The sequence below is a fragment of the Perognathus longimembris genome, chromosome 6, assembly GCF_023159225.1.
Source record: "Perognathus longimembris pacificus isolate PPM17 chromosome 6, ASM2315922v1, whole genome shotgun sequence".
Taxonomy (NCBI): Eukaryota; Metazoa; Chordata; class Mammalia; order Rodentia; family Heteromyidae; genus Perognathus; species Perognathus longimembris.
The window spans coordinates 38,426,241-38,451,693 of record NC_063166.1 but is presented as its reverse complement, the minus strand read 5'-3'; the positions used below and the strand labels follow the sequence as shown (position 1 = coordinate 38,451,693).

Sequence of the window (25,453 nt, the reverse complement as noted above, 5' to 3'; positions counted from 1 at the left end):
ATTAACAGGCTATAAAAAAAACACAGACAACTCACTGGGGATTCATAGAAAGGTAGACAGGCTAAGTATTTAAGAGGGGGTCAAAGAACATGACACACTGACTTAGTTAATGGTTTGGCCAAGGGCCAGGACTGGTGCTTTCTGATTATATAAGTGAAAACCATGTACCACTCCAGAACATAAAGAAAAAGGCAGTTTTTAAGATAATATATTAGAATATATTTTAATATTTGTAGGTGTTCTGTACTTTGGAAAATGTAAGAGTTTTGAATTTATTTTCACATAAATATCATCAAAGTTCATTATCTAGGGGAGAGGGTATAGGCCTGAGTTTCTGAGAAAATGGAAGTGCTGGGAATTTCAAAAGAAAATTTGTTAAAAAAAGGCAAGAAAAAGCAGGTGTGGTGGTATATATCTGTAAAAGTATAAGGATCAAAAGTTTAAAGCCATCTGAAGTTGTAAGCAAGATCCCACTTCAAAATAACAAAAGGGCCAGGGTCATAGCTCAAGTGGCAGAGTATCTCCCATGCAAATGCAGGACCTTGGGTTCAAGTTCTCAGTATGGGAGGAGTGGGGTTGGAGGAAGAAGGGGAGATGTAACAATTCAGCTTTGGTCAAGGCGGGTTTCAAGTGTGAATATCTCCTAGGCATATAGGCCAACACTGTGAATGAAAAAAACTGAAGATGAAGTTTTAGAAAGGATATATGGTACAAGACATCAGCTTTATTAGAAGTCTTATATGCTGCTGCTAGTAATATAATGGTGCACTTATTCTGGAAAACAGATTGACAAGTCCCTCAAAAAGTAAAAGCACAGGGGCTGGGAATATGGCTTAGTGGCAAGAGTGCTTGCCTCCTACACATGAAGCTCTCGGTTCGATTCCCCAGCACCACATATATGGAAAACGGCCAGAAGGGGCGCTGTGGCTCAGGTGGCATAGTGCTAGCCTTGAGCGGGAAGAAGACAGGGATGGTGCTCAGGCCCTGAGTCCAAGACCCAGGACTGGCAAAAAAAAAAAAAAAAAAAAAAGTAAAAGCACAGAGTTATTGCACGACCTGATGATTCTACTTCTAGGAATATACCCAACAGAAATAAAACACATGTCCAGAAAGTGATATGCAGAAATTTGTGCATAAATGTTCACAGTAGCAGCATTTGTAAGAAAAAAAAAGTGGAAACAAGTCAGATGTTCATCACCTGTTTATACTCAGAGGAATATTATCTGGTATTAGATATGAATGGAGTATTCCTACAGCATACATATTGAAAGCACAGAAGCTAGTCACAACATGAATTTCACTTATAGGTGAAGCTAAAGACACAGGAAGTACATACACTACACTGGTTGGTTGGCTTGGGTTAGTAGAGTGGCCTGGGACAAATTAGGAGTCATTGGTATTTCTTCCTATGGTGATAAAAAATGTCCTAAGATTTATTTAGTGATGTGTACACAAGTCTGTATGGTAAAACCCATTAACTGTTTGCTTTAAATGAATGAATTTCCTGGTATAGTGAGTCTTCTCCTATGATGGGAGTGACATTCTAGAGACCCTGGTGATAGGTGAAAATCCACAAAGTAGCAGCCTTATATAGTCACCCCTTGCTATATCGTGGTTCACTTATTGCTGTTTCACAGATTTTCACCTATTGTAGGAGTCTTTGGAACATAGCTTCTGCAACAGGTAAGGGATCATCATTTACATATTTTTTAACACGTGACACAGTGATGCCACAATAAGTGAACTGTGATATAGTGAGGGATGACTATGTAAATTATATTTCAAAAAAGCATTGAAAGTATTCAAGTAAGTTGTGAAAAACATACTCCTGTGAAATTAACACAGCACTGTTCTTCCATCTCCAGACTTAAATTATCATAGAGATTTTCATCAATGAACTAGACCTTTGGTAGTCTTAAAGTTAAGAAAAATCAGAGTATGAAATTTCTAGGCAGATTCTTTAGAAAAAGCTTGCTTCCAAGTTAAGTTCTGGACATATAGTTCCTTTGGATGTGCATTTGTGTTTGTCACAAGGTTAGCTCTCCAAAGTTACTGCTCCCAAGACTCCTCATTGCTTTCAAGGTAATCTTAGACTTGATTCTGAGAATAATGTGGATAGTTTCAGACCAGACCAGAATACAGAGCATACTCATAATAATCCTGAACAAATTTTACAGGTACCGTTCCTGGTATATGGATAGTATCCATCTTCTTTTCTTTCTACATATTCCTCTGTGAGGAGAGAAAGTGTGCTACACTTAAAAAATACTTGGGAAAATGCTTCGTATGAAGACACAGGGCACTGGATATTCTTGTTGTCATGGTTTATGTGACAAGCCCATTTCCAGAGTGCAGGAGAGAAACCTTACAATTTTTATACTGTCTGGTGTTTATTTTGGCAGCATATGTACTAAAATTGGAACAATATAAAGAGGAATAGCATGTCCTTGTGAATTTGTGAAGTGTTCTGTATGTTTTTCATTGAAGAAATTAAGACAGGAAATCCAGAAGTTCATAGAATCCAATGAAAATAAAAACATAACCAATGAGAATCTTTGCGACACAGCAAAGGTAGTCATAAAAAGAAAACCTTATGAATGTCCACATTAAAAAACAACAAACAAAAAACCCCAGCAACCCAGACATGTCAAATAACCTAATGATACATACGACAAATAAGAGCTAGCCAAACCCTGCAATAGCAGATGGAAACAATAAAGATTAAGACAAAAACTAATGAAATAGATTTCTAAAAACAAGTAAACAAAAAAACAATACAAGGATCAATGAAATAAAACCTGGTTCTTCAAAAAGATAAATAAATTGATAAACCCTAAGCAACCTGACTACAAGAAGGGAAATGACACAAATAAATAAAATTAGGGATGAAAATGGGAACATAACAAATAAAAGTGAAAGCCAGAAGATCATAAAGAAATATAATGAAAATCTATACTCAAACTGGAAAATGTACAAGAAATGGATGTATTTCTATGTATACTCAACCTACCAAATTAAACCAAGAAGATAACTCCTTCAATAGATCGATTGTAAGCAATGAGATTGAAGCAGTAATAAAGAATGTCTCAACAAAGAAAAGCCTAGGAATGGACAGATTCTCAACTGACTTGATCATGATGAAACTGGTTTCATTCCACATATGCAAATCAATAAATGTAATACAATAGATAACAAGATCAAGGATATCATATGATCATCTCAGGTGATGAAAAAGACCTTTGATAAAGTTCAACATCCTTTTATGACAAAAACCCTGCTGAAAATAGGAATAGAAGAAGTGTATCTGAACATAATAAAAGCTATATTTAACAAACTGATAACCAACATAATACCAATTAGGAAAAAGTGAATCCATTTTCTCTAAAATCAGGAATGAGACAAGTATCCACTTTATCCACTCATTCAATATAGTACCAATTCCTAGTCAGAGCACTAAGGCAAGGGAGAAATAAAAGGGATCCAAATATGAGTGGAAGAAAACAAATTTTCCCTATTTGTACATGATCTGATCTGATAGCTAAACCCTAAAGATTCTGCCACACACTCCTAGATATTGACAAGCCATCAGCAATATAGGATACAAAATTAACACACACAGACACACAGACATACACACACCTCAGCAGCTTTTCTGTACACCAAGAATGAATAGAATGAGAGCAAAATTATGAGAACAATTCCATTTAAAATAGAATAAGACCTCCTATATTCACTGATATCCCAAAATATAGTATCATGAAAATGGTCATATTGCCTAATCTATGAATTCAATGCAATACTCATCAAAATCCCAGTATAATTATTCACAGAAATAAAGAATTTTAGGACTGCCTAAAATTCACATAAAAGCACAAAAAGTCTGAAATAGCCAAAGCAATCTTGAATAAGAACTAAACAATAACGATGACAAAAAAGTAATGCTGGAGGTATCTCAATGCTGGGCTTCAAATTATACTACAGTGTGACAATAACAAAAGCAGCTTGGTACTGTCATAAATATAGACTCAAAGACCGGAACAGATCAGTCCTAGCCATATAATTTTGACAAGAGAGCCTAAGATATATGTTGGATAAAAGAGTTTCTCCAGCCAACAGTAATGAGAAAATTGTATATTCACATGCAGAAGATAAACGGAACCCCTATCTCTTACTATGTAGTACTGTCAATTCAAAATGAGTCAGAAATCTTAATGTAAGGCTTGAAATTTTGAAATTACTAGAAGATAAGAGTAGCAAAAATACTAGAACTTATTAGCAGAGATAGTAACTTCCTGAACAGAACTCCAGTACCTCAGCAAATATAAGAGTATTAACAAATGAAATAGCATTAAGCTAAAAAACTTCCGTATAACAAAGTCAGAAGGCTAAATAGCCTACAGAATGGGATAAAGAATCAATACATCAACAGGTAGTAAAACCAGAATACGGAGGAAGTAAACAAAATGAAACTTCCAAACAATCATAAGCCCAATTAATAAGTAGGCAAATGAACTGAAAAGATACTTCTTGAAAGAAGTAGTAAAGTGTTGGGCTCTGGCTATACCTTTAAGGGGCAGTCCCAAGAGGCCTGCCTCTTCTCCCGCCCTGGGGCTGCGTGGCTGTTAGCCACTCCTACCTCCTTCTGGGTCCAGAACCTAAAGAGGTAGCAAACCAGCCGCAGCCACGTGTGTGTCAAAATGGCTCCGGGCCAGGCCCAGGGGACGGTTCTGTGGGCTGTGATCTCCGCCCCTGGGGGAAGCTACATGACATCACTGTGACTCCAGGTCCCTCCCCTTCCTACCGCCATTACTGTTATATAAACCACTCCCCTGAGTAAACGCGGTGGAAGTTCCAGAAGCTTACCCGAAACACCCACATAACTCCCATGTCTTCTTTAAGGGACCGAGGGGAGGAGGGGCGTCTTGCGACTACACACCCCCAAGGTTTGCACATTGGGCCGCACTCCAGCTTTTCCGCCTGGCGGGATGGGGCAGGATATGCGTGAGGGTGAAGAGGTGAGCCCGACAGTAAAGGTAGCCAATAAATACATGAAGAAATGCTCAATATATTGAAATAAAAATGCAAATCAAATAGCATTGAGATTCCATATCACTCTAGTCAGAATGGCCATCATCAAGAAAACAAGCAACAACAAATGTTGAAGATGTGAGCAAAAAGGAAACATACACTGTTGGAGAAAGCATACATGAGTGTAACTATTATGGAACTATGGCAGCCATTAAGGAGGTTCCTTAAAAAAAGATCCAAAAACCTAACAGTAGAATTACTCTATGATCCAGTGATACTACTCTTACACATTTAAAACATTCCAGATGATGAATAGTATATAATCACAATGGAGTATTGTTTAGCCATAAAGAAGAATGAAACTATGTTATCGGCAGGGAAATAAATCTGGAAACAATCATATTATGTGAAGACAGGCTTAGAAAGATTAAGCTCTGTTTTCTCTCATATTGGTAAGGAGACCTAAAAACATATACATACATCTGACTAACTTGGATTAAAGTGTAATATATGCATGCATGAGATACCAGCAATATGTGCTTCAATAAAGATGGGTATTATGAAGTTAAAAAATGTCCTTTTTGGGGAGACGGTGCTACTGAGTGGGACAGGTTATTGGAGAGAGTGAAAGCAGGCAAATATGCAAAAAATACTTAATGTACATGAATGAATACAGAACAAAAAAGCTTGCTGAGATGGGTTTGTAAAGGAGTGGTGGATGGAGAATGTTGGAAAATATAATTCTGGTTAGGATTCATGGACATGTTAAAATGGAACCCCTTTTCCATAACTAACTGATGCTAAAAACTGGGAAGAAAGAAAGGAAAAATGAAAGAAAGAAAAGACATTGTTTGGCAGTATCATTTTGGACTCGGGAGTGTTAAAAGTAGTTCAATGTGGGGCACACCTGGAAGTCAATTAGCTGGCCCTGCCTGTTTTTCAGTCCTGGGGCCACGTGGCTAAGATGGCGCCCAACGTGGGGCTCCAGTTGTCGGGGTCTCTTGCCTCCCGCCCCCCCCCCTTGCCCCCGACCCTTGGGAGAGACGGGGAAGGCACGCCCCGGCTTGCCGACCCTTTCCTTGCTCGGTTCGTCCGATCTGGGCGTGCCTTCCCCATCTCTCCCGCGGGTCGGGGGAGCGCGGGGGGTGGGGGGGGGTGGGGGTGGCTAGAGACCCTGACAGTTCAATAGTATGCATGGCTTTCTACTGGGTGAAGAAAATAAAATTTTCAGTTGCAATGAATTTAGTTAATTTGTTAAAAAAAAAAGTCTATCTCTGTAGAAGCATAACAAAATAAAATTAATCAGTGGAACAAAGGTTTAGCACTGCCCACCCTGGAGATGATGGATGGTCATTAGGACATCAAAGACAACTTACCCATAGACCACTCTTCTAGAAAGAAGGCCCTTTGTGTAGGGGGTGACAGTCCTAAGAGATTTACTAGGGGTTCCTTCTCAGCTTAGTTACTGGTCTCAACAGTAGCTGCACTATGTAATCTGCCGGAGAGCTTCAGACAGTTTGATGACTGAGTCTTCCCCCCAGAGATTCAAGTTCAAACAGTATGGAGTAGAAAGGTCACTGGGATTTGCAAAAGCACTCAGGTGGTCCTAATGCAGTCAAGGCTGAGAACTATCAGCTTAAGGTGAAAAGTCTTGTCTTTGAAGATATCATTAAAGGCCAGAGAGCCTTTGGTCCTTCCACTAAGGCAGTTCAAAATAATGAGTTGAATTTAATGTCAAGTATACTACAAGAACCAAGTACTTTAGAGTTAAGATGAATTTTTCTTTCTTTTCGTGGGAGAATGTATTGTGATTGTCTGTAAGCTAATTATGGTGCTTTCCAATGTTACAGTGTTCAGGTAATGAGAAGCTACACTTGTGAAGGAGCTAAAGGATTTGAGAAAAAGCAGCTGATATAAAACACGCTAGTCGTCCTTTAGTTTACCAGTACTGAAGAGAGATAAGCTCTAAAAGGAGATGGGATATAACTCAGTAGTACAATGCTTGCCTAGTTTGCGCAAGACCTGGGGTTTCAGCTCTAGCACCAAAACCAAAGTAAAACAAAACCCTGCAAAATTAAAAAAAATACTCAAAACCAAAATTCTACTGTGAGGCAACACGGTATGCTGATGGAGACCTCAAGCTTCATCTGTCTGAGCTGGTTCTGAACGCCCCCAAATTTCAGTTGGTGAGGTCCTACAGAAAAGGACAGAGTACACTGAATGTCCCATGCCTGCTGCACTGGTATAGTGGGAAGAAAATAGAAGTGAATCCTTTTCTGTAGTCACTTAATTGTCATAACCTGAATCCATTTTTATAGGCTCTTTATACTTTCATGCTAATCTGAATTTTGCAATACATTTGTATAAACACAGTATCTTTTTTTTTTTTTTTTTTGGCCAGTCCTGGGGCTTGGACTCAGGGCCTGAGCACTGTCCCTGGCTTCCTTTAGCTCAAGGCTAGCACTCTGCCACTTGAGCCACAGCGCCACTTGTGGCCGTTTTCTGTATATGTGGTGCTGGGGAATCGAACCCAGGGCCTCATGTATACGAGACAAGCACTCTTGCCACTGGGCCATATCCCCAGCCCTGTATAAACACAGTATCTTTGCAAGAACATTTATCCATATGGTCTTCTATATAATTCTCAGCCATGTCTGAATTTGCATAAAGGGTTTTCTCAAAGGTGAAGGTAAGTTGAGGATATGTGTGTTTAAGCCACCTGTATTCCATGAAGCTCCAAAGACATGAATTGTGAGGCAAGAGGAGCCAGGCTCAGTATGCAGCATGTGGTTCCTTGTTTTATAATGCTCCATCTTTCATGGAAAGGCTGATTTTGCAATCTTTAACTTCTTTTTGTTCTCCCCTCGGCTGGTCCTAGAACTTGAACTCAGGGCCTGGGTGCTGTCCCTGAGACTCTTTGTGCTCATGGCTAGCATTCTACTGCTTTAGCCAGCGTTTTTCCTGAGTTGTTTATTGAAGATGAGAGTCTCATGGACTTTCTTGTTCAGGCTGGCTTTGAACCTCGATCCTCAGATCTCAGCCTCCAGAGTGGTTAGGATTACAGGCAAGAGCCACTGTTGCCTGGCTGCAACTCTAACTTCTAGCCTCCTCTTTTGAACAACAGAAGGAATATGAAATTTATATGCGATCCCCAGGAGTTGATGAAGGATGATGTGGGTATGGGAAGGACCATGTAATCTGATTTAGCAAACTTTCTCTTTGGGCACAGACTACTTGTTTCTGCAGGCTTTCCTATAATAGGAAATGGGCTACCTCAACTTCCTGATTTTTTTTCCCTAATTTCCCACCCAACATAACTTGGCATTACTTAAACTAGCTACTCCTTCATGCACAACACCACACACCATATGTGAGCCAAGAGCAGTCAGTCACAGTTGTGGTCCTGGGTACAAATCAAGGAATGACTGCTTATTTACCTATGGCTTGCATAGATCAATCTGGAATGCACTCACTTATGTGTGAAAGGAAATACCTGCTGAAATTAAACCCACATCTGATCTCTATTCAATTTCTCAACTTAGGTTGTTAAGAGACAGATGTTTCATTATTCTTACACTATGAAGGGTCTTGAAATCCATGTACCCAAGTCCCCCTCCCCCCCCTTTTTTTAACAAGTACAATTTAGAGTGAGAGACTTCCTGGCACTGCTTATACCTAACTCAGGGTAAACTGTGAAGGGAAATTCTGGGAAATTAGTTTGGGTTGCTCTCTTTTCCTTCTACTGAGGAGAAAAGAAGTGCAAAGTACTACTCTGGCGATATGAAGTGAAAATGATTGAAGAAAAGGAAAGTACTTATAACTTATTCCCAGATGGGAATGATATTAAATTTGTGACATATTAATGGACACTGGTATTTAAAAAATCCCATCAAGTATAAAAGTAACAAAGATCTAGGGATGTAGCTCAGTGGTACTTAGCCTTGGGTTTAATATACCACAGGGCAAAAAGAATGACTTTAGATAATGTTTTTAGAGAAATTAAATATCAAATACTATGGATATTTAATATCATACATACTCCTTGGTTAAATACCAAGGAAAGACAGCTACTAAGGAAGTGTTTTTTTTTTTTTTTTTTTTGGCCAGTCCTGGGCCTTGGACTCAGGGCCTGAGCACTGTCCCTGGCTTCTTCCCGCTCAAGGCTAGCACTCTGCCACTTGAGCCACAGCGCCGCTTCTGGCCGTTTTCTGTATATGTGGTGCTGGGGAATCGAACCTAGGGCCTCGTGTATCCGAGGCAGGCACTCTTGCCACTAGGCTATATCCCCAGCCCTGAGGAAGTGTTTTAATAGCAGTGTATCTTGATGAAAAACAGTTTTCTCTGCCTATCTGCTCTTCTTAATATGTCTTGGGGAAACAGAGAAACAAACTCAGTTTTTCAGACCAAAAGATATGTAATTTGTAGAAGCATCTCCAACAGCACCGAGAACACTATCCTTCATATATACACTCAGGTGATATTCATTAATTTGGAAACAAAATTCAATTGCAGAGAGCAAGTGCTTAGGAAATGAGTGCATTTCCTTATATACACAGTGGACACAGAGGTCACTACCTCCCTGCCAATTCCCAGAAATACAAATTAACACAAGAAAGAGGGGGTCCCCTTGTTGTTCTCCCCACTCCTTTGTTATCTTGCAGGAAGATCTGCATGAGCACTGGTGTCAAGTCTGATTATTTGAAAGGACAAGCTAAGCAGTGAGGCATCAAAAGGTTGTCACTGAAGGGTCCTCCAGTGATTGCCTGTTAAGAAAAGCACAACTTGAGCTGCAATCTTCAGATCTGTGGGGAGATTCTGAGCAAACATTCCTTAAATAAGGTGGCTGAACTTTAACATTTTCAGTGAGGTTTTTCTTTTTCTTTTCAAGACAGTTTTTTGAGATAGGATAAAGGAGCCTGGCCTCTAGAAATCAAACTATTCAAGAGTTTACAAAGGGTGCTACCTTCTAATAAGAGTTTAAACAAACCTTTATGAAAAGGAAACATGTCTTGTTGCTTTCTCTCATCTTCAGTGTCTTGCTTGCCTTTTGTTAAGGTACAGCAGCCCACAGTGTGAATCCTCTTCTAAGAGCTGGCTTACAAGTGAGAAAACATGCAGGTGGGCCCTCCTCTTAATTGTGTGTCCTTGGAGAACCACTTAAATATGCCAAATTGCAATTTTCTCAGTTACAAAAGGACAATTGTGTCTTTCTCACAGGCTGTGAGACAGTAGATGATGTATCTTACAGCTTAATACAGTGTGGGTGCCTCCTGATATAAGGCAGCAATGCTGACATATATCACTGCAACATCAACTTCACCACCCACCTCCTCACCAAATACAATTGTCTCTTTATGAATGTGGTAAGTTAGGAAAAGAAGCAACTCACCCAAATCATGAAGTAATGCTGCTCTGAGCTGAGATCAGCTGTTTTGCACACCTCTGCCTATGACAGAAGGGTGCTTCTGCAGCAGAGTTCATAGTATATTAAAAATAGGTTCTTCGGGGCTGGGGATATGGCCTAGTGGCAAGAGTGGTTGCCTCGTGTACATGAGGCCCTGGGTTCAATTCCCCAGCACCACATATACAGAAAACGGCCAGAAGTGGCGCTGTGGCTCAAGTGGCCGAGTGCTAGCCTTGAGCAAAAAAAAGCCAGGGACAGTGCTCAGGCCCTGAGTCCAAGCCCCAGGACTGGCCAAAAAAAAAAAAAAATAGGTTCTTCAATGAATTCAACAGTGATATTTTTTTTTCCTCTTGAGGTGGTAAATTTGGAAGAATGGAGGAATACAACAGAGATTCAGAGATTCTTGGGTGCAACTCCTGCAGAAGTTTTCTATACATAGTATTACCATAGCCTTGTGAGCTCTTCTGCATATGAAAATATGCTATAGAACTACTGCACTATACAAAAGTGGCAGAGGCAAAGAAGACTTCTTCTAGAAAGGAAATGAAATCCTGAATTCATGTCAGTCTTGAAGGAATCAAACACATTTAATGGACAATGTCTAATCAAATGAGAGACACTGCTTTGACAGAAATGGATCACTGTGGGAATGCTATTGTCCCTGACTTGAAGACTCACTGGAATTTCTAGGAAAAGCAAACAAGGAGAAAATTACTTCAGATTCTTGTGTGATAAGGTCTTTTTATAGCTGCAGAGGAGCTATATATTGAACAGACTAAAAAACGGAATGTCAAGCCCAGGCCATAGTACAAAACTAAATAACTTTTCTTACTGCCCTGCTTTCTTACACTTCAACAGGAAGCTAAGAAACTTTTCACTCCTATTGAAAAATTCCATATATCTAAAAGAAGGTTCACAATTCTGCTCATTGTATATGTGCTTTGCCTTCCAGAGGGCTTTTATTGAAGGTTCAAGACAGAACACTTATATCTCCAGTACCACTGACTGCTTTATTATCTTTTGAATACCTACGTCAGTCCTTTGATCTATACAGGCACAAGTGAAAGCAGAGTGAGGGTATAAGTACTAAACTCTGCTTCTAATCTATTAAATGTGAGAACAGATGTTATCTAGACCTAGAGACAAAATGAAAAAGAACTTTTCCAAGGCTTTGATGGGCCTCAATCTATCCCAATTCTGTGTCCAAAGAAATTATAAAGTCAATTCATATTATGTGGCACAGAGTAGATATTTTATAAGTAACTAGGGAAGGAAACCATGAGTGGAGAACTTCAAAATCCATAGTACTATTGATTGCTAAGAAGCTAGTCAGAAACCAGAAGCCCAAGCAAGAAGAAACCAGTACTAGCATTCAGGAGGGGCTAAATCTTTCAAAGGGGACACCAGAACTTTGCTGACATGGCCCCTCCAACTTAGGTATTTGATCTCTGTGTTCATTCATTCAGTTAGTCCACAGATACTTATTGAGGATTAGCTCTAGGCCAAGCTGCCCTACATATAGTGCATGTTAATCAGAGCAAGCACTTGTACAGTGCTTACTATGTGCCAACATCTTTTCATGGGCTTTAAAAATAGTAACCTTTTCATTGTCACCATAACCCTGCTATCCTTTCTTACTTTTTAACATTAGGCACTGAGAGGCTAAATATTGTTGTCAAGGTCACATAGGTGGCCAACCAATCAGAACTAAAACATAAGCAGGTTGTTCCTAGAATCCAGTTCCCTCATGGCACTGTCTCATAAGTGATGGGAAAAAAGATAGGGCAGTAGGAGAATTATGCTAGGCATTGCTAAATACTGTAATGAACAATGGAGAATAGATGTTTAAATCATGTGGTCATGAAGGCCCTCCTAAAGTGGTGAAATCTGAGTGAAAAAGGGAAGATGCAGAGCAATCCAGGGAGGGACTCCTTGGGCAGAGGAGGTAAAAGTTGAGAATGGAACAAGTAGAGCGTGAAAGAGGGCAAGAAGGTAATGGAAGCAATGAGTGAGGGAGATGAGTAGTTGAGGGCCTCAGAGGACCAGTTCCTGGAGGGGGAAAGCAGAGGGATACCTTGATATGATTCTTTCCTTGGAAAAAGATCAGTCTGACAATGTGAGAACAAAACAAGGGACACAAGGAGGCAAGTGAGGCAGGAACTATACTACAGTGCTTACATAGAAGATGGTGTGAAAGACTAATTGAGTCTACCTCACTTCAGGCCTTTACTTCACAACAGCCAGTTCATACTTGCATGTAGTGAAAAGGCTTGGGAGTGTATCATGTTTCACCTTCTAGCTATGCGGAATGGTTGCTTGACTTTAGGATTATTTGTCCTGAATGGAAGTAAGAAGTCAGCCAGGCAAGTTCTCTGAAGGAATGAGCATGTAGACTTTTGCCAAGCCTCTGTGAGGAGGAGATGACAGGCTCTGTTCCATTAGGTTATGGTAGAAGCTATGGCCTCTTAAGTACTGGAGGCAATTCAGCACACTTTGTAATAGGAAGGTGCAGTTATCAAAATGTCCTGAGGAAGCGCCCTCATGCTGCCGCTCTAGTCTGTTTTCAGTATAGATAATGACTAGTATGTTTTTAGTAGAGATAGACTGTGGATGTTAGTGCAAGGGTTCGTTGGGTTTTTACGCTCTCCTCCTCCAGGTGCTGGGGAGGGACACAAAGCCTTTGTGAATGTTAGATAAGCATGCCTCCATTGAGCTATACCTCTATCTCTGATCTCTTTTCCCCCCTTCTTTAAGAACAGTAAGAGCATTCCGAACCAAGAAGTGACACAGATAATTAGACATAACACAAGAAATAGTGGCATAGATTATTTACAGGCCCCCTTTTAAAGCACCTTATTCTGAACACTTTCATACTAAAGATAAAACCCAGCCTGTTTTGAAAATGGTTGCCAATTTCTACACAGAGAAAGTGCCAGTAAATGGAATCTGAATTTATGTAAAATACAGACTCAAGCTGTTTGGCTTTCTAAGTTGTACTGCTAAGGGATCCCCAAAATTCAATCACTGGTGAAAATGTTGTCATTCTAGAGTTTTTCAAGAAGAAAATCGGGCACTTTCATTTATTTTACACACAAATGGGAAGACTGGTTTTTGTTTTTTTCCCCTGATTATCCCATTTCTTTCCATGCCTTAGGCCTGTCTAAGTGTGACTTATTCTGTTGCTAAGTAAGTACAGAATTCAAGGATTATCAGAATCTGAAATATTTTGGGAAAAAATGTTCCATTATGTAGGTCATAACACTACATTCAATCATGACATAAAATGCAAACTAAAGGGGCTGGGAATATGGCCTAGTGGTAGAGTGCTTGCCTCACATACATGAAGCCCTTGGTTCCATTGCTCAGCACCACATATATAGAAAAAGCCAGAAGTGGTGCTGTGGCTCACGTGGTAGAGTGCTAGCCTTGAGCAAAAATAAGCAGGTACAGTACTCAGGCTCTGAGTTCAAGCCCCAGGACAGGCAAAAAAAAAAAGCGAAAGCAATCTAAAGCTTATTCCTTTTCAAGTCAAAAATGATGGGTCAGGGAAAGAATAAATCTGAAGTAATCTCTACCAACTGGGAAACTCCCAAAGTGTTAAAAAATCCCTTTGTAAAATATGGTAGAACTTTGAAAGTAATAGGTTTCGCCTCCACACTTTCTAAAGAAATTTGCTGTAATTAACAGAGAAAAACAGTTGAAAAAGGAAATGAAGCTTAAGGTAAGACTGTTGCTAAATTAAACAACAGTGAAAAGAAATGTTTTTTTAGAGGATGAGAAAAGCAGTACTGTAGGCTTTGGCATTCATATCCCTACCACCTAAGAGACTATGCTGCCAGATGCCACACGTACTCCAAGGCAAGCTCAGATCAAGTTTATCTGTGGCACCAGTACAGGGCGAAAAGCAAAACATCTTCCAGAGGCTTTATATGCAGCTGTGCTTTGTACCATATATTTTCAGATACCTTCCACGTGTCACTAATTCTGGCTCATCATCCATTGTGCTCATCCTGAATTGTTATGAAAAATACTAGGAAAAGGAGGATAGATTTATACTCTGGCATATGTCCACATGTACTTGTACTATATATCTTATAGATAAAGATTAAAAAACAGAGCTTCCTAAACTAAAAAATCTCTACATTGAGTAAATCATGACATCTAAGCTTCTCAGAAGGATCAGCCCTTGAAAATTCTCCTTGAATTTGTCTGCATTAGGGTAAAGGACAGAATTTCAAGATCCTGCAGTATAAATCATAAACACCAAATGCAGGGATGTTCCATCAAGGAGGAAATGTCACAGTTAAAGACTTTAAATGAAAAACAGTAAAACTCATGGAGGAGTCTTACCTGTCTACGGATTAGTCCAAGGTCTCTCTTGGCTTTATTCACTAGAACTTGAATTTCTACAGGATCCTTTACATTTTTATTTTCTCTGAAGGCATCTCTTATCCTCCTGACAGCATATGTCCTAAATGAATTCAAAGAAAAAAAAAGTGTCAGCATGTCTGAGGATATGCTTTTAAGTGAATTTATAAGCTTTTCCTTTAGAGTTAACTGCAGAATATTCCTTAGTGGATAATATAGTTTTATCTTTGTGCATGGAAAAGGCCAATCTATTACTATTCTGGGATGACTAAGCAAATAAATTTAGGAAAATAAATCTACTCCAGACAAGTCACATACAAATGGCAAACTACTACTATGCTCCTTAGATTACTGGCTCTTTACTCATGTCTGGCTTTCTGCCATTAACATGAATTATTAAATCTTTATTGTGTGGAGACAAAGCAAGAAGTCAGAGGTTAAGGATGCAGTCTATATACATGGGCCAAAATACTGATCAGCTTTTCAGCCCCAGTTCCATCTCCCTGGTTCTGCTTTCTCTTTTTATAATACAATATGCAAAGCGGTGGTCCACATCAGGACAATAGTGTAAAAACTATGAACTTATACCAACATGCTTTTTTCTCTATTTTGAAATTGTACGTGTGCGCGCGCAGGTGCACAAGCGCGCGCGCACACACACACACGCACACTCTATTCATCCATTTCCCCCACACCAGGTAAAGGGTACTTGCAAAAAAAAGCAAAGGGCAATGCTGTGGCTTGCATTCTGTGCCAGCTTCATAATATAGGGACAGGTTCTTCATCTATTAAAAATGCCTAATATACTCAAGGAGGATGGAAGGATTAGGCTTTATTATGTGAGTCTGAATTCTGGCACAAAGCTTGATACTTAGAAAGACTCAGTAATGCAAATTATTCTTTCTTTTATCATTCTGGATATACCTGCATGCAATCAGTATTTTCCTTCCTCATGTCACGGCCTCGCTTGTGTCTGTGACATCCTTAGGGTCATTTCATTGCATACTGAAAGGAGAGTGATCTATGCAGTTAGCCACAAGGAATAATTAAGAGTCCTTCACCAGACATGCTCCAACACTCAGCCATCAGAGGACTAATACCGATACAATGACCGTCTACTGGGTATTGACCAAGAGACTAATCTAAAGATCAGGGCTCAAGATAGATACACCAGATTATCACTTTCTTTATTCTTTTTAAGATATTAGATTGCTCTGCTTTTTCACTTTCAACACTAGCTAAAGAATCTAATGAATACCAGTGAATAAATACTATTGGACTATTTAGCAATAGAAGGAAACAGAAACAAAGGAATAAAAAACAGATTGTAAGTGTTCTTGGGAATTGAAGGTGGGATGTTGGTAAATGCATATATACTGTGAAATCTTACATTGCAAGATATGTTCCAGATACACAGTTTTAAGTAAAAAGAAAATCTACATTAAAATTACATTATTCAAAAGCAAGAGTAAAACTAAATTTTTAACATTAGGAGCCACAATGGAGAAGGCCGTTCAGGAACTTGTCCTTTCAGAATGAAGACCTTATAGAAACTCTGCTCTTAACCATGTGGGAGCCAGCTAGAGGATTCATAGAGGAGAGTGCCTGAGTATCAATCTTAGGGGCTGCAATGATTGGAAAGGGAGTCGATGCACAACAGACACAGTAAATTGAGTTCATTTGCTAATACAGGGATATGGGAAAGATCATCAAGAGAATTAGCTTCTTTTTATGTAGAGTTACTAATCTAACAAGATCTTAGATGGCAGACAGTAAGCATACAATTATTTCTGGTGTACTTTCTGGCACAGCAATATATATATATAATATATATACACATATATATTACAATATCTTTGTTCTTTTTAATCACTCACTCCATTGCCAGTCCTGGGTCTTGAACTCAGGGCCTGAACACTGTCCCTGAGCTTCTTTTGCTCAAGGCTAGCACGCTACCACTTTAGCCACAGTGCCACTTCTGGCTTTTTCTGTATATGTGGTGCTGAGTAATCAAACCCATGGCTTTAGGCATGCTAGGGAAGTACTCTACCACTAGGCCACTTTGATTTTTATTCATATGCAAAACTGTTTTTTTTTTTTTTAAATAAGCTTAACTGATCTTTGGCAATTATCTTTACCATTATTTGGGGACAGGAATATAGCTCAGGATCTGTGCGTAGTAAGCCTAAGCCCTACTGCTGGCTATGCCCTGTCACTCATCCACTGCTCTAATTCTTTATTCAGGAAGCAGCATGGGCTTTTTTTTTTTTTTTTTTTTTTGGCCAGTACTGGGCCTTGGACTCAGGGCCTGAGCACTGTCCCTGGCTTCTTCCCGCTCAAGGCTAGCGCTCTGCCACTTGAGCCACAGCGCCGCTTCTGGCCGTTTTCTGTATATGTGGTGCTGGGGAATCGAACCTAGGGCCTCGTGTATCCGAGGCAGGCACTCTTGCCACTAGGCTATATCCCCAGCCCCCAGCATGGGCTTTTGAAAATGACAAGGTCTATACTAACTATCACTACACTGATTTTTCTAAAAGCAAGTGTGATTAGTCCAGAATAGCTAAAAGTATTACATGGAACAGAAAAGCTTAAGTTGTGCTTGAGGTGAATGACAGAATGGTTATCTCCAGATCCTGTGCCTTTTACCTTACAGGGTGCTATCAGACATTTCACCGGCACAGAACCACAAAGCTACTACTGCATAAGCACTGCATTTCTCAATCATGTGCCTTTACCTCAAATGATACAATTCTGTGAAAGAGAAAACAAAGGTAGGTAATTCCTTATATTTTGTGGGAGGGCTCACAACTAAATATTTTGATCCTGTCCCTGCTTTATTTTTATCATTGGCCTCTTTTTTGCTAGCTATTGAAGTAAACTATCTTCAAATGCATTCTGACTTTCAGCCTCTTGACTATCATTGGGCAAGAATATTTCAGAGAAAAATGTGCAGATGTTGTAAGGAAAAGGTTAGCCAGCTGGTATGTAATGCTTTGTAAGAATGATCTTCATAGAAGCAAGATGTTGACTAAATAAGGCACAAAACATACATAACACAAGCCCAGCTCTTTGTTGAAGGTCATTATAATTAGTTCATTTCAGCACAAATGAGGCTATGGTTGAAATTCTAAGCACAGCAAAACAAAAACACAAATACAGAAAAGGGTAGCAGGGTCAAACAGGAAGAAGCAGTCTGCATCAATGGAGCAGTGAAGGCCATGGTCCCCTCTACCCTCCTGCAGCCTAGTGCTTCTTTGACCTAGAGATTCACATAGGGGTTTTCCTCCTTTCCTTCCCCTGTCTACCAGCAGATCTCAAGTGTCCAGTCTTGAACTTCTTTGAGATTGCTCCACTCACTCCAGCTTACCAGCAGCAAAGCACCACAGCAGGCAGTAATGGAAACTCAAAGTGCCTGAGGTCTTTCTTCATTCCCTCTTCCTCAGAACAGCTGGGGGCCAAATGCAGCCCACAATCAGTCTCCAGCACTTGGACACTCATTTCTGGCTTTAGCATCCCAGCTGTGATCTTCCCAGTTGCCTCTTGTTCCTGTCATTCTTCATCCTCATCTTGAATACTAGCTTCTCTGGTTAATCATCCTGTAAACACATCTATGTCTCCTTTTGCGTCTCTCCAACAAGTATCACTAAACAAGTATCCAGAGGAAAAACAACCAACAAACCAAACAAACCAGCTTGACCCTTCCTAGGGCAAGCTCCTGTCCACTTTCAACTCCTTGGAAGGATAAGGACTCCTTCTTGCCTTTTCTGAAATGTACTTTGCTTAAAAGGACAGTGCTGCCTTCAGATTTTCATAGGAAGTTTGTAAGGATATCGCTGGATTGTGTGTTCTGGGAAATGCTGCTTCCAAATCATCAGGGGCCCATACAAATCCTTGAGGCCATCCCATCTGATTAGGCCACGTAGTATGCCTCTGTGACACTTTTATTCTGTTCACTTCAGTCTCAAGATTTATCAAGTTTTATTAGCCCAAGGTCACTTAGTTCAGATACAGACCACTGATTTTGAATAATTAAAGAAACATCACAACTTTTAGCCAGATCCAGGACTTGGGAGACTGAGGCAGTTCAAGGCCAGCATGGGTTACAGGTGAGTTTGAAGCAGTATTGGATTGCATGAGAACCATGAATTTAATAAGAACTTCTAAGGTCATCAAGCTTCATAATGAGCTAAATTATTTGCAATCTTTAATTGAGGTGTATTTGCAATTGTTTTTTTTTTGTGATGGATATTGAACTGTGGGCCTTGTGAATGCTAAGCACATTTTATACCCCCACTGATGTATACCTCAACCCCATTGTTTGCAATCTTTAACTGAGGAATAGATATTTCCTGGGTAGAGGGTTTCACATTTACCCAGTTTCTACTCTTAATTGTTTTATTAGCCTTCTGGTTGGTTTATCTTTTTCTGATGCTCTGTGTAGTTGTGTTTTTTTTTTTAAATAAGAATTATTTAATTTTATTTATTTTATTTTTATTTTTTGCCAGTCCTGGGGCTTAGACTCAGGGCCTGAGCACTGTCCCTGGCTTCTTTTTGCTCAAGGCTAGCACTCTGCCATCTTGAGCCACAGCGCCACTTCTGGCCCTTTTCTGTATATGTGGTGCTGAGGAATTGAACCCAGGGCTTCATGTATAGGAGGAGGCAGGCACTCTTGCCTCTAGGCCATATCCCCAGCCCTGTAGTTGTGTTTTCTTAGGGCTGGTATGTAGATTTCTGGATTTATGTCTGTTTCCAAAGTGTCAACTATCAAATATCACCAGCATCCAATATTTCTCTGGCCCAGACTTCCCTTTTGTTTTTACTTAGAAGCAATCAAATGTCTTTTGCTTTTTATTTTATTTTTTTTGCCAGTCCTAGGGCTTGAACCCAGGGCCTGAGCACTGTCCCTGAGTTCCTTTTTGCTCAAGGCTAGCACTCTACCTCTTGAGCCACAGTACCACTTGTGGCCTTTACTGTTTATGTGGTGCTGAGGAATTGAACCCAGGACTTCATGCATGCTAGGCAGGCATTCTACTGCTAAGCCACGTTCCCAGGCCCCCTGACCCAGAGCTTTTTTGCTCAAGGCTAGTGCTCTGCCACTTGGAGCCACAGCTCCACTTAAGATTTTCTGGTGGTAAATTGGGATATAAGAGTCTCATGGATTTTACCTACTCAAGTAGGTTGGCTTCCAACCATTATCCTAGATCTCATCCTCCTGAGTAGCTAGGATTACAAGTGTGAAGCAATCAGCACCCCCCTTTATTTTTAATATAGCCACCATTCTCTTTCTTTATATAGAAATTGGGATTCTGAATTCTAGATATTTCATTGGCTTCTCTTTGCAGAATGGCTTCCCCTTTGCAGAAAAATTCTTTTCAAGCCTTCAAAGAGGTCGACCTCTCTGGAATGACCTGGTTCTTACACTCAGTTACTGGCTCCTTCCTTTCTGTTCTCCTAGGATTGATGGTACTCATTAGTGTCTGTCCTCTGTGGGAGAATATGTGAGTGGCTAAATCAGCCAGCCTGTGACTTGCTTTTGGGTGATAAACATAGGCGGGCCACATCTGGCAAAAGTATATTTGGTACAATCAGAATAAGTTTTTTTTTTTTTTTTAAAATGGTGACAGTGCTACAAACCAAAACAGACAAACATTAAAGAACACACACATAGCTGAAACAGGTAAAAATTAGCAATGAATTACAGAAGGCAAAAGACAAACTTAAAGTTCAAATGTACAATATAGGCAAAATGTTGCTGAGAAATATGTTAGAAAAAAACCTTCAGAATAAGGTAAAGGCATGTAACTTACACATAATAAGTTCGGCAAGACAAATTGTATAGGTAATTAAAATTATAATAGAAAATGTCCTAGAAGTGATTATAAAATATTGACAAGACTCATTGAGATTTAACAACCAGAAGAGAATGCTAATATATACTCATAAAACCCTGAACCTCAAGGTTATAGAGAAATAAGTACTTTAAAGAGAGCCTCTTAAGCAGATGTCATTAAGTTAAATGCAGATAACAATATCCTCAGATACATATTTTCAAACCCTCAAAGAAAAAGACTTCTTTCCACAGGCATTTGAAGTACAGTTCTGAGGGACCAAAGGGATACAAAATTATAGTTTAGATACCTTGCACAGAGTTCTGTGCCGAGTATTTGACATACCTCAGTTGATTTAATTCTTGTACACTAAGTCACACTAAGAAGGATTTACAAAAATTAGTGCAGCATCAATAGAAGCAAGGACAAGAATTATGATTATTTCTATAGACGCGGAAAAAGCATTTGGCAAAATCTACACCCATTTATGATGGAAGCTTCGGAGAAACTGGGAATCCAGGGAACATTCCTGAATAGAATAAAGGCTGTGTAGGACAAATCTACAGCGAGTAGTACACTTAATGGGAAAAAGTTAAAGCCATTTCCTTTAAACCAGGAGCAAGACAAGGATGTCTACTCTGTCTACTCTCTTCAACATAGTACTAGAATTCCTAGCCAGAGGAATAAGGCAAGAGGCAAAAATATAAAGGGGATATAAATAGGGAAAGATGAAGTAAAACCCTCTCTCTTTGCAGATGATATGACCCTGTATTGAAAGAACCCCATAGATTCTACTCCCAAGTTACTTGAGCTGATCCAAAACTTGGGCAAAGTAGCTGGATATAAAATAAATCGTCAAAAATCAACAACTTTTCTGTATGCCAACAATGCAAAGAGTGAGACTGAAATCAGGAAAGCAACCTTTGTGCAATATCTTTAAAAATATAAAATACTTAACCAAAGAAATGAAGTGAAAGGCCTCTAGAATGAAAACTTTAAAAAAAATCAAAGCAGAACTAAGGAAATGGAAAAACCTCTCTTACTCCTAGATTGGGAGGATTAACATTGAGAAAATGGCAATCCTGCCAAAGGCTATCTACAAATTCAATGCAATACCTACCAATATCCCCACACCATTCTTTAATGAAAAAGAGGAAGCAATCCAAAAATTCATATGAAACAATAAAAGACCCCGAATAGCAAAACAATCCTAAACAGGAGGAACAGTGCTGGAGGAATATCAGTACCAAACTTCAAACTCTATTACAAAGCTATGGTAATAAAAACGCTTCGTACTGGCATACGAACAGGCCTGAGGATCAATGGAATAGAACTGAAGAACCAGAAATGAACCCACAGACCTATGGCCACTTAATCTTTGATATAGAAGCTAAAAAAATAGGATCGAAGGAAGACAGCTTCTTAAACAAATGGTGCTGGCAAAACTGGTTAAACACCGGTAACAAACTAAAGCTATATCCTTATATAACACCCTGCACCAGAATCAGTTCCAAAAAAAGCAGAAACCCTGAAAACATTGTGGGAAGGAAAAGGAGAAACAGTTGGGCTCCTTGGCACAGGTCGAAATTTTCTTAATTAGGGCCCAGAAACACAACAAATCAAAGAAAGGATGGACAAATGGGATTACATCAAACTGCAGAGCTTCTGTGTGGCAAAGGACACAGCTTGCAAGATAATAGAAAGCCCTCGGAGTGGGATAAGATCTTCACTGGCCATATGACAGACAAAGGCCTCATTTCTAAAATATACACAGAACTCAAAAAATTAAGTTTCCGCAAAACAAATCCTCAAAGAAACAACCGCCCCCTTAATAAATGGGCTAAAGAGAGAGACTTCTCTGAAGAGGAAATGAGAATGGCTAAGAGGCACATGAAGAAGTGTTCAACATCACTGGCCAGAAGAGAAATGTAAATCAAAACAACATTGAAATTCTACCTCACTCCAGTAAGAATGTTCATTATCAAGAAAACTAATAACAATAGATGTTGGTGGGGATGTGGCCAAAAGGGAGCCCTACAACACTGTTGGTATGAGTGTAAACTTGTTCAACCACTCTGGAAAGTAGTGTGGTAGTTCTGCAAAAGGCTAAACATAGAGCTCCTCTATGACCTAGCAGCTCCACTTTTGGGCATCTACCCAAAGGATTACAAGGAAGATCGCACTAAAGCTACCAGCACAACTATGTTTATCGAAGCACAATTTACCATAGCTAAAATATGGAACCAACTGAGATGCCCTTCAGTACATGAATGCATCGAGAAAATGTACATAAACATATGGAATTGTATGCCTCTATCAGAAAGGATGACATAGCCCTACTCCCAAGGAAATGGAAAGGCGTGGAAAATAATCATACTAAGTGAAGTGGGCCACATCCAAAGAAACACAGACTTTATGGTTTCCCTCACTGGTAATAATTAGTGCATGGATAGGTTAGTCCTAGCAGAAGATCACAATAGATCACTAGCTGTGTACATATGAACACATAAGATGATGCTAAGCAAAATGAACTCCAAGTTAAGGAAATAAGTGGTTTACATTATTATTCTCAATGTACTATGTGAAATTATGCCATTTTCTTTTGTTTTTATTCCCCAGAGCTTTACCCCTGATGTCACTCTAACTGATTTTGGTACTCTAGGTATTGTATATATGTTTATCAGAAGCAGGGAAAAGAATCATCAAAATGGAGAGAAAAAGGGAAAAAGGAGAACCAGGGGGTAGGAGGGGAGGGAAGGTGGGAGAAAAAGGAGGGAGGAGATAACAAGTTTGATAAGAAATGTAGTCACTGCTTTGTGTGTCAAACTGTAACCCCTCTGTACATCACTTTGACAACAAATGAATTAATTTAAAAAATATTAGTGCAGGATAACATGTCTAGTAACTGACAGAGCTGGGTTCCATTTTCAGCCCTAAGCTATCCACCCCAGATAACAAACTTCATCTAATTGTTCATAATAAGCATTAGATCTCAATTTGTTATCAATTTGAAAAGGCATTAAAAATTTTGTCCATGGCACTGTAAAGCTTCAAAAGGTCATCTTATCTGTCAGCACACCTTCAAGTGTTCCTACAAATAGTTCAAGTGCTAAGCATGTCTAACAGAAGACAAGTGGCTGAGAGTCTTAGAAGGAAAGAACTACTGATATGAGCACTGAGAACAAGTGAAACAATTGCATTTTATTGTTTAGCAAAGGGTGGCAGTGAATAGTGTATGGGTGACTTTCTAGAAGAAATTCTGCTTTCGGGGATCACAGGTTTGAGCTTTGGTGAAGTAATAAAAGCTTCTACATACTTCCGCCCTTTAAGATTACCTAGTAATAGTACATATACATCAAAGGAAAGACATTTTCCAATTCTTTGGTGTTGAAATTCATTAGCATGAATGAAACACTGAATTCTGCTGACTCCTACTCATCCCTTCCACATGGGCCAGTCACTCCAGCCAGCAATGTCGGATATCCCTACATCAAAACTCAGTTAGAAACAAATATGGCAAAACATTAACATGCTTAGTAGATAAATAGTACATATAAATCAGATGAAAGACATTAAGACCAAGGTAAATAAATGACTAAGAAGCTTAAAATTATCATCCATAAGAGAGCACAGAGAATGATTAAATTTTGAAAGACAAGTATGAATGTTCATATTCAGTCAAAATCAAGGAAATACAGATTTCAACAAGGCATCCTTTTCTACCTAAGTAGTAATTTTTTTTTTCCCAAAGCAAAGATTCCCTGGTGGTGGGAGAATGGGCTAGTATGTCCTGTGGGCAAAATAGCATGGTAGAAGGCCAAAGTGTTCATTATCTCTTACTATAATCCCCACTTTCAGCAATCTATCCCATAGAAATAATCTGGAGCGTTTACAAAGATTAACAGATTGATGTTATTATAGAATGACTTATAAGCATTACAAATAGAAATCTAACTGGTTCAACACTGGAGAAATGAACACATAAATTTAAAGTACATTATATATCTTTTTTTTTTTCTTGTCAGTCCTAGGGCTTGATCTCAGGGCCTGAGCACTGTCCTTGGTTTCTTTTGCTCAAGGCGAGCACTCTACCACTTGTAAAACAGCACCACGTCTGGCTTTTTCTATATATGTGGTGCTAAGGAATTGCCCCCAGGGCTATATGTATGCAAGGCAAGCACTCTACCACTAGGCCATATTCCCAGCCCACATTATATATCTTTTAAGCTTAAAAGTTTCCAAAAAGTTTGGGATGACAAATACAGAAGACCAATGTTTAAAAGCTGATGTGAAAAATGTTTCTTTCTTATTCCTTTCCCTTATACAGCCAGTTCTCTCTAAACACAGTTAGTGGTTGCTTATGTTTCCCAGAGATAACAGATTCATATTAAAATTTCTGTTTCTATGTTTTTCCTCAAATGGTAGTATTCTTTAGTATTTTTCAGTTAAATATCTCACATCAGTACAATTACAACTGACAAGCTTTAAAAAATGGTGTATATATTTCCTTGCATAGGTAAAATTAGAATTCATTTAGACAATCCTTTAGTAACATATCTTGGGCTGTTTCCAATCTTGCTCTTACAATGCTGTAATCAATATTCCTGTTTACTGTACCATCACATGCTCATAGAACTGTGGGACCAATTCTTAGAAGTTGAGTTCATCATAGAATATGTATTTTTAGGGCTGGGGATATGGCCTAGTGGCAAGAGTACTTGCCTCGTATACATGAAGCCCTGGGTTCAATTCCCCAGCACCACATATATAGAAAACAGCTAGAAGTGGCGCTGTGGCTCAAGTGGCAGAGTGCTAGCCTTGAGCA

The 25,453-nt window shown here is 39.3% G+C and overlaps 1 protein-coding gene across 1 annotated transcript in view; it reads right to left on the bottom strand.

Moving 5' to 3' along the window:
• Lyrm4 (LYR motif containing 4) overlaps positions 1-25,453 on the bottom strand; it is a 111,970-nt gene that overhangs the window by 64,988 nt on the left and 21,529 nt on the right. Inside the window, exon 2 of the mRNA XM_048348574.1 lies at positions 14,783-14,903. Coding sequence (XP_048204531.1) covers positions 14,783-14,903 — 121 coding nt within the window. The remainder of the gene's footprint in view (positions 1-14,782; positions 14,904-25,453) is intronic.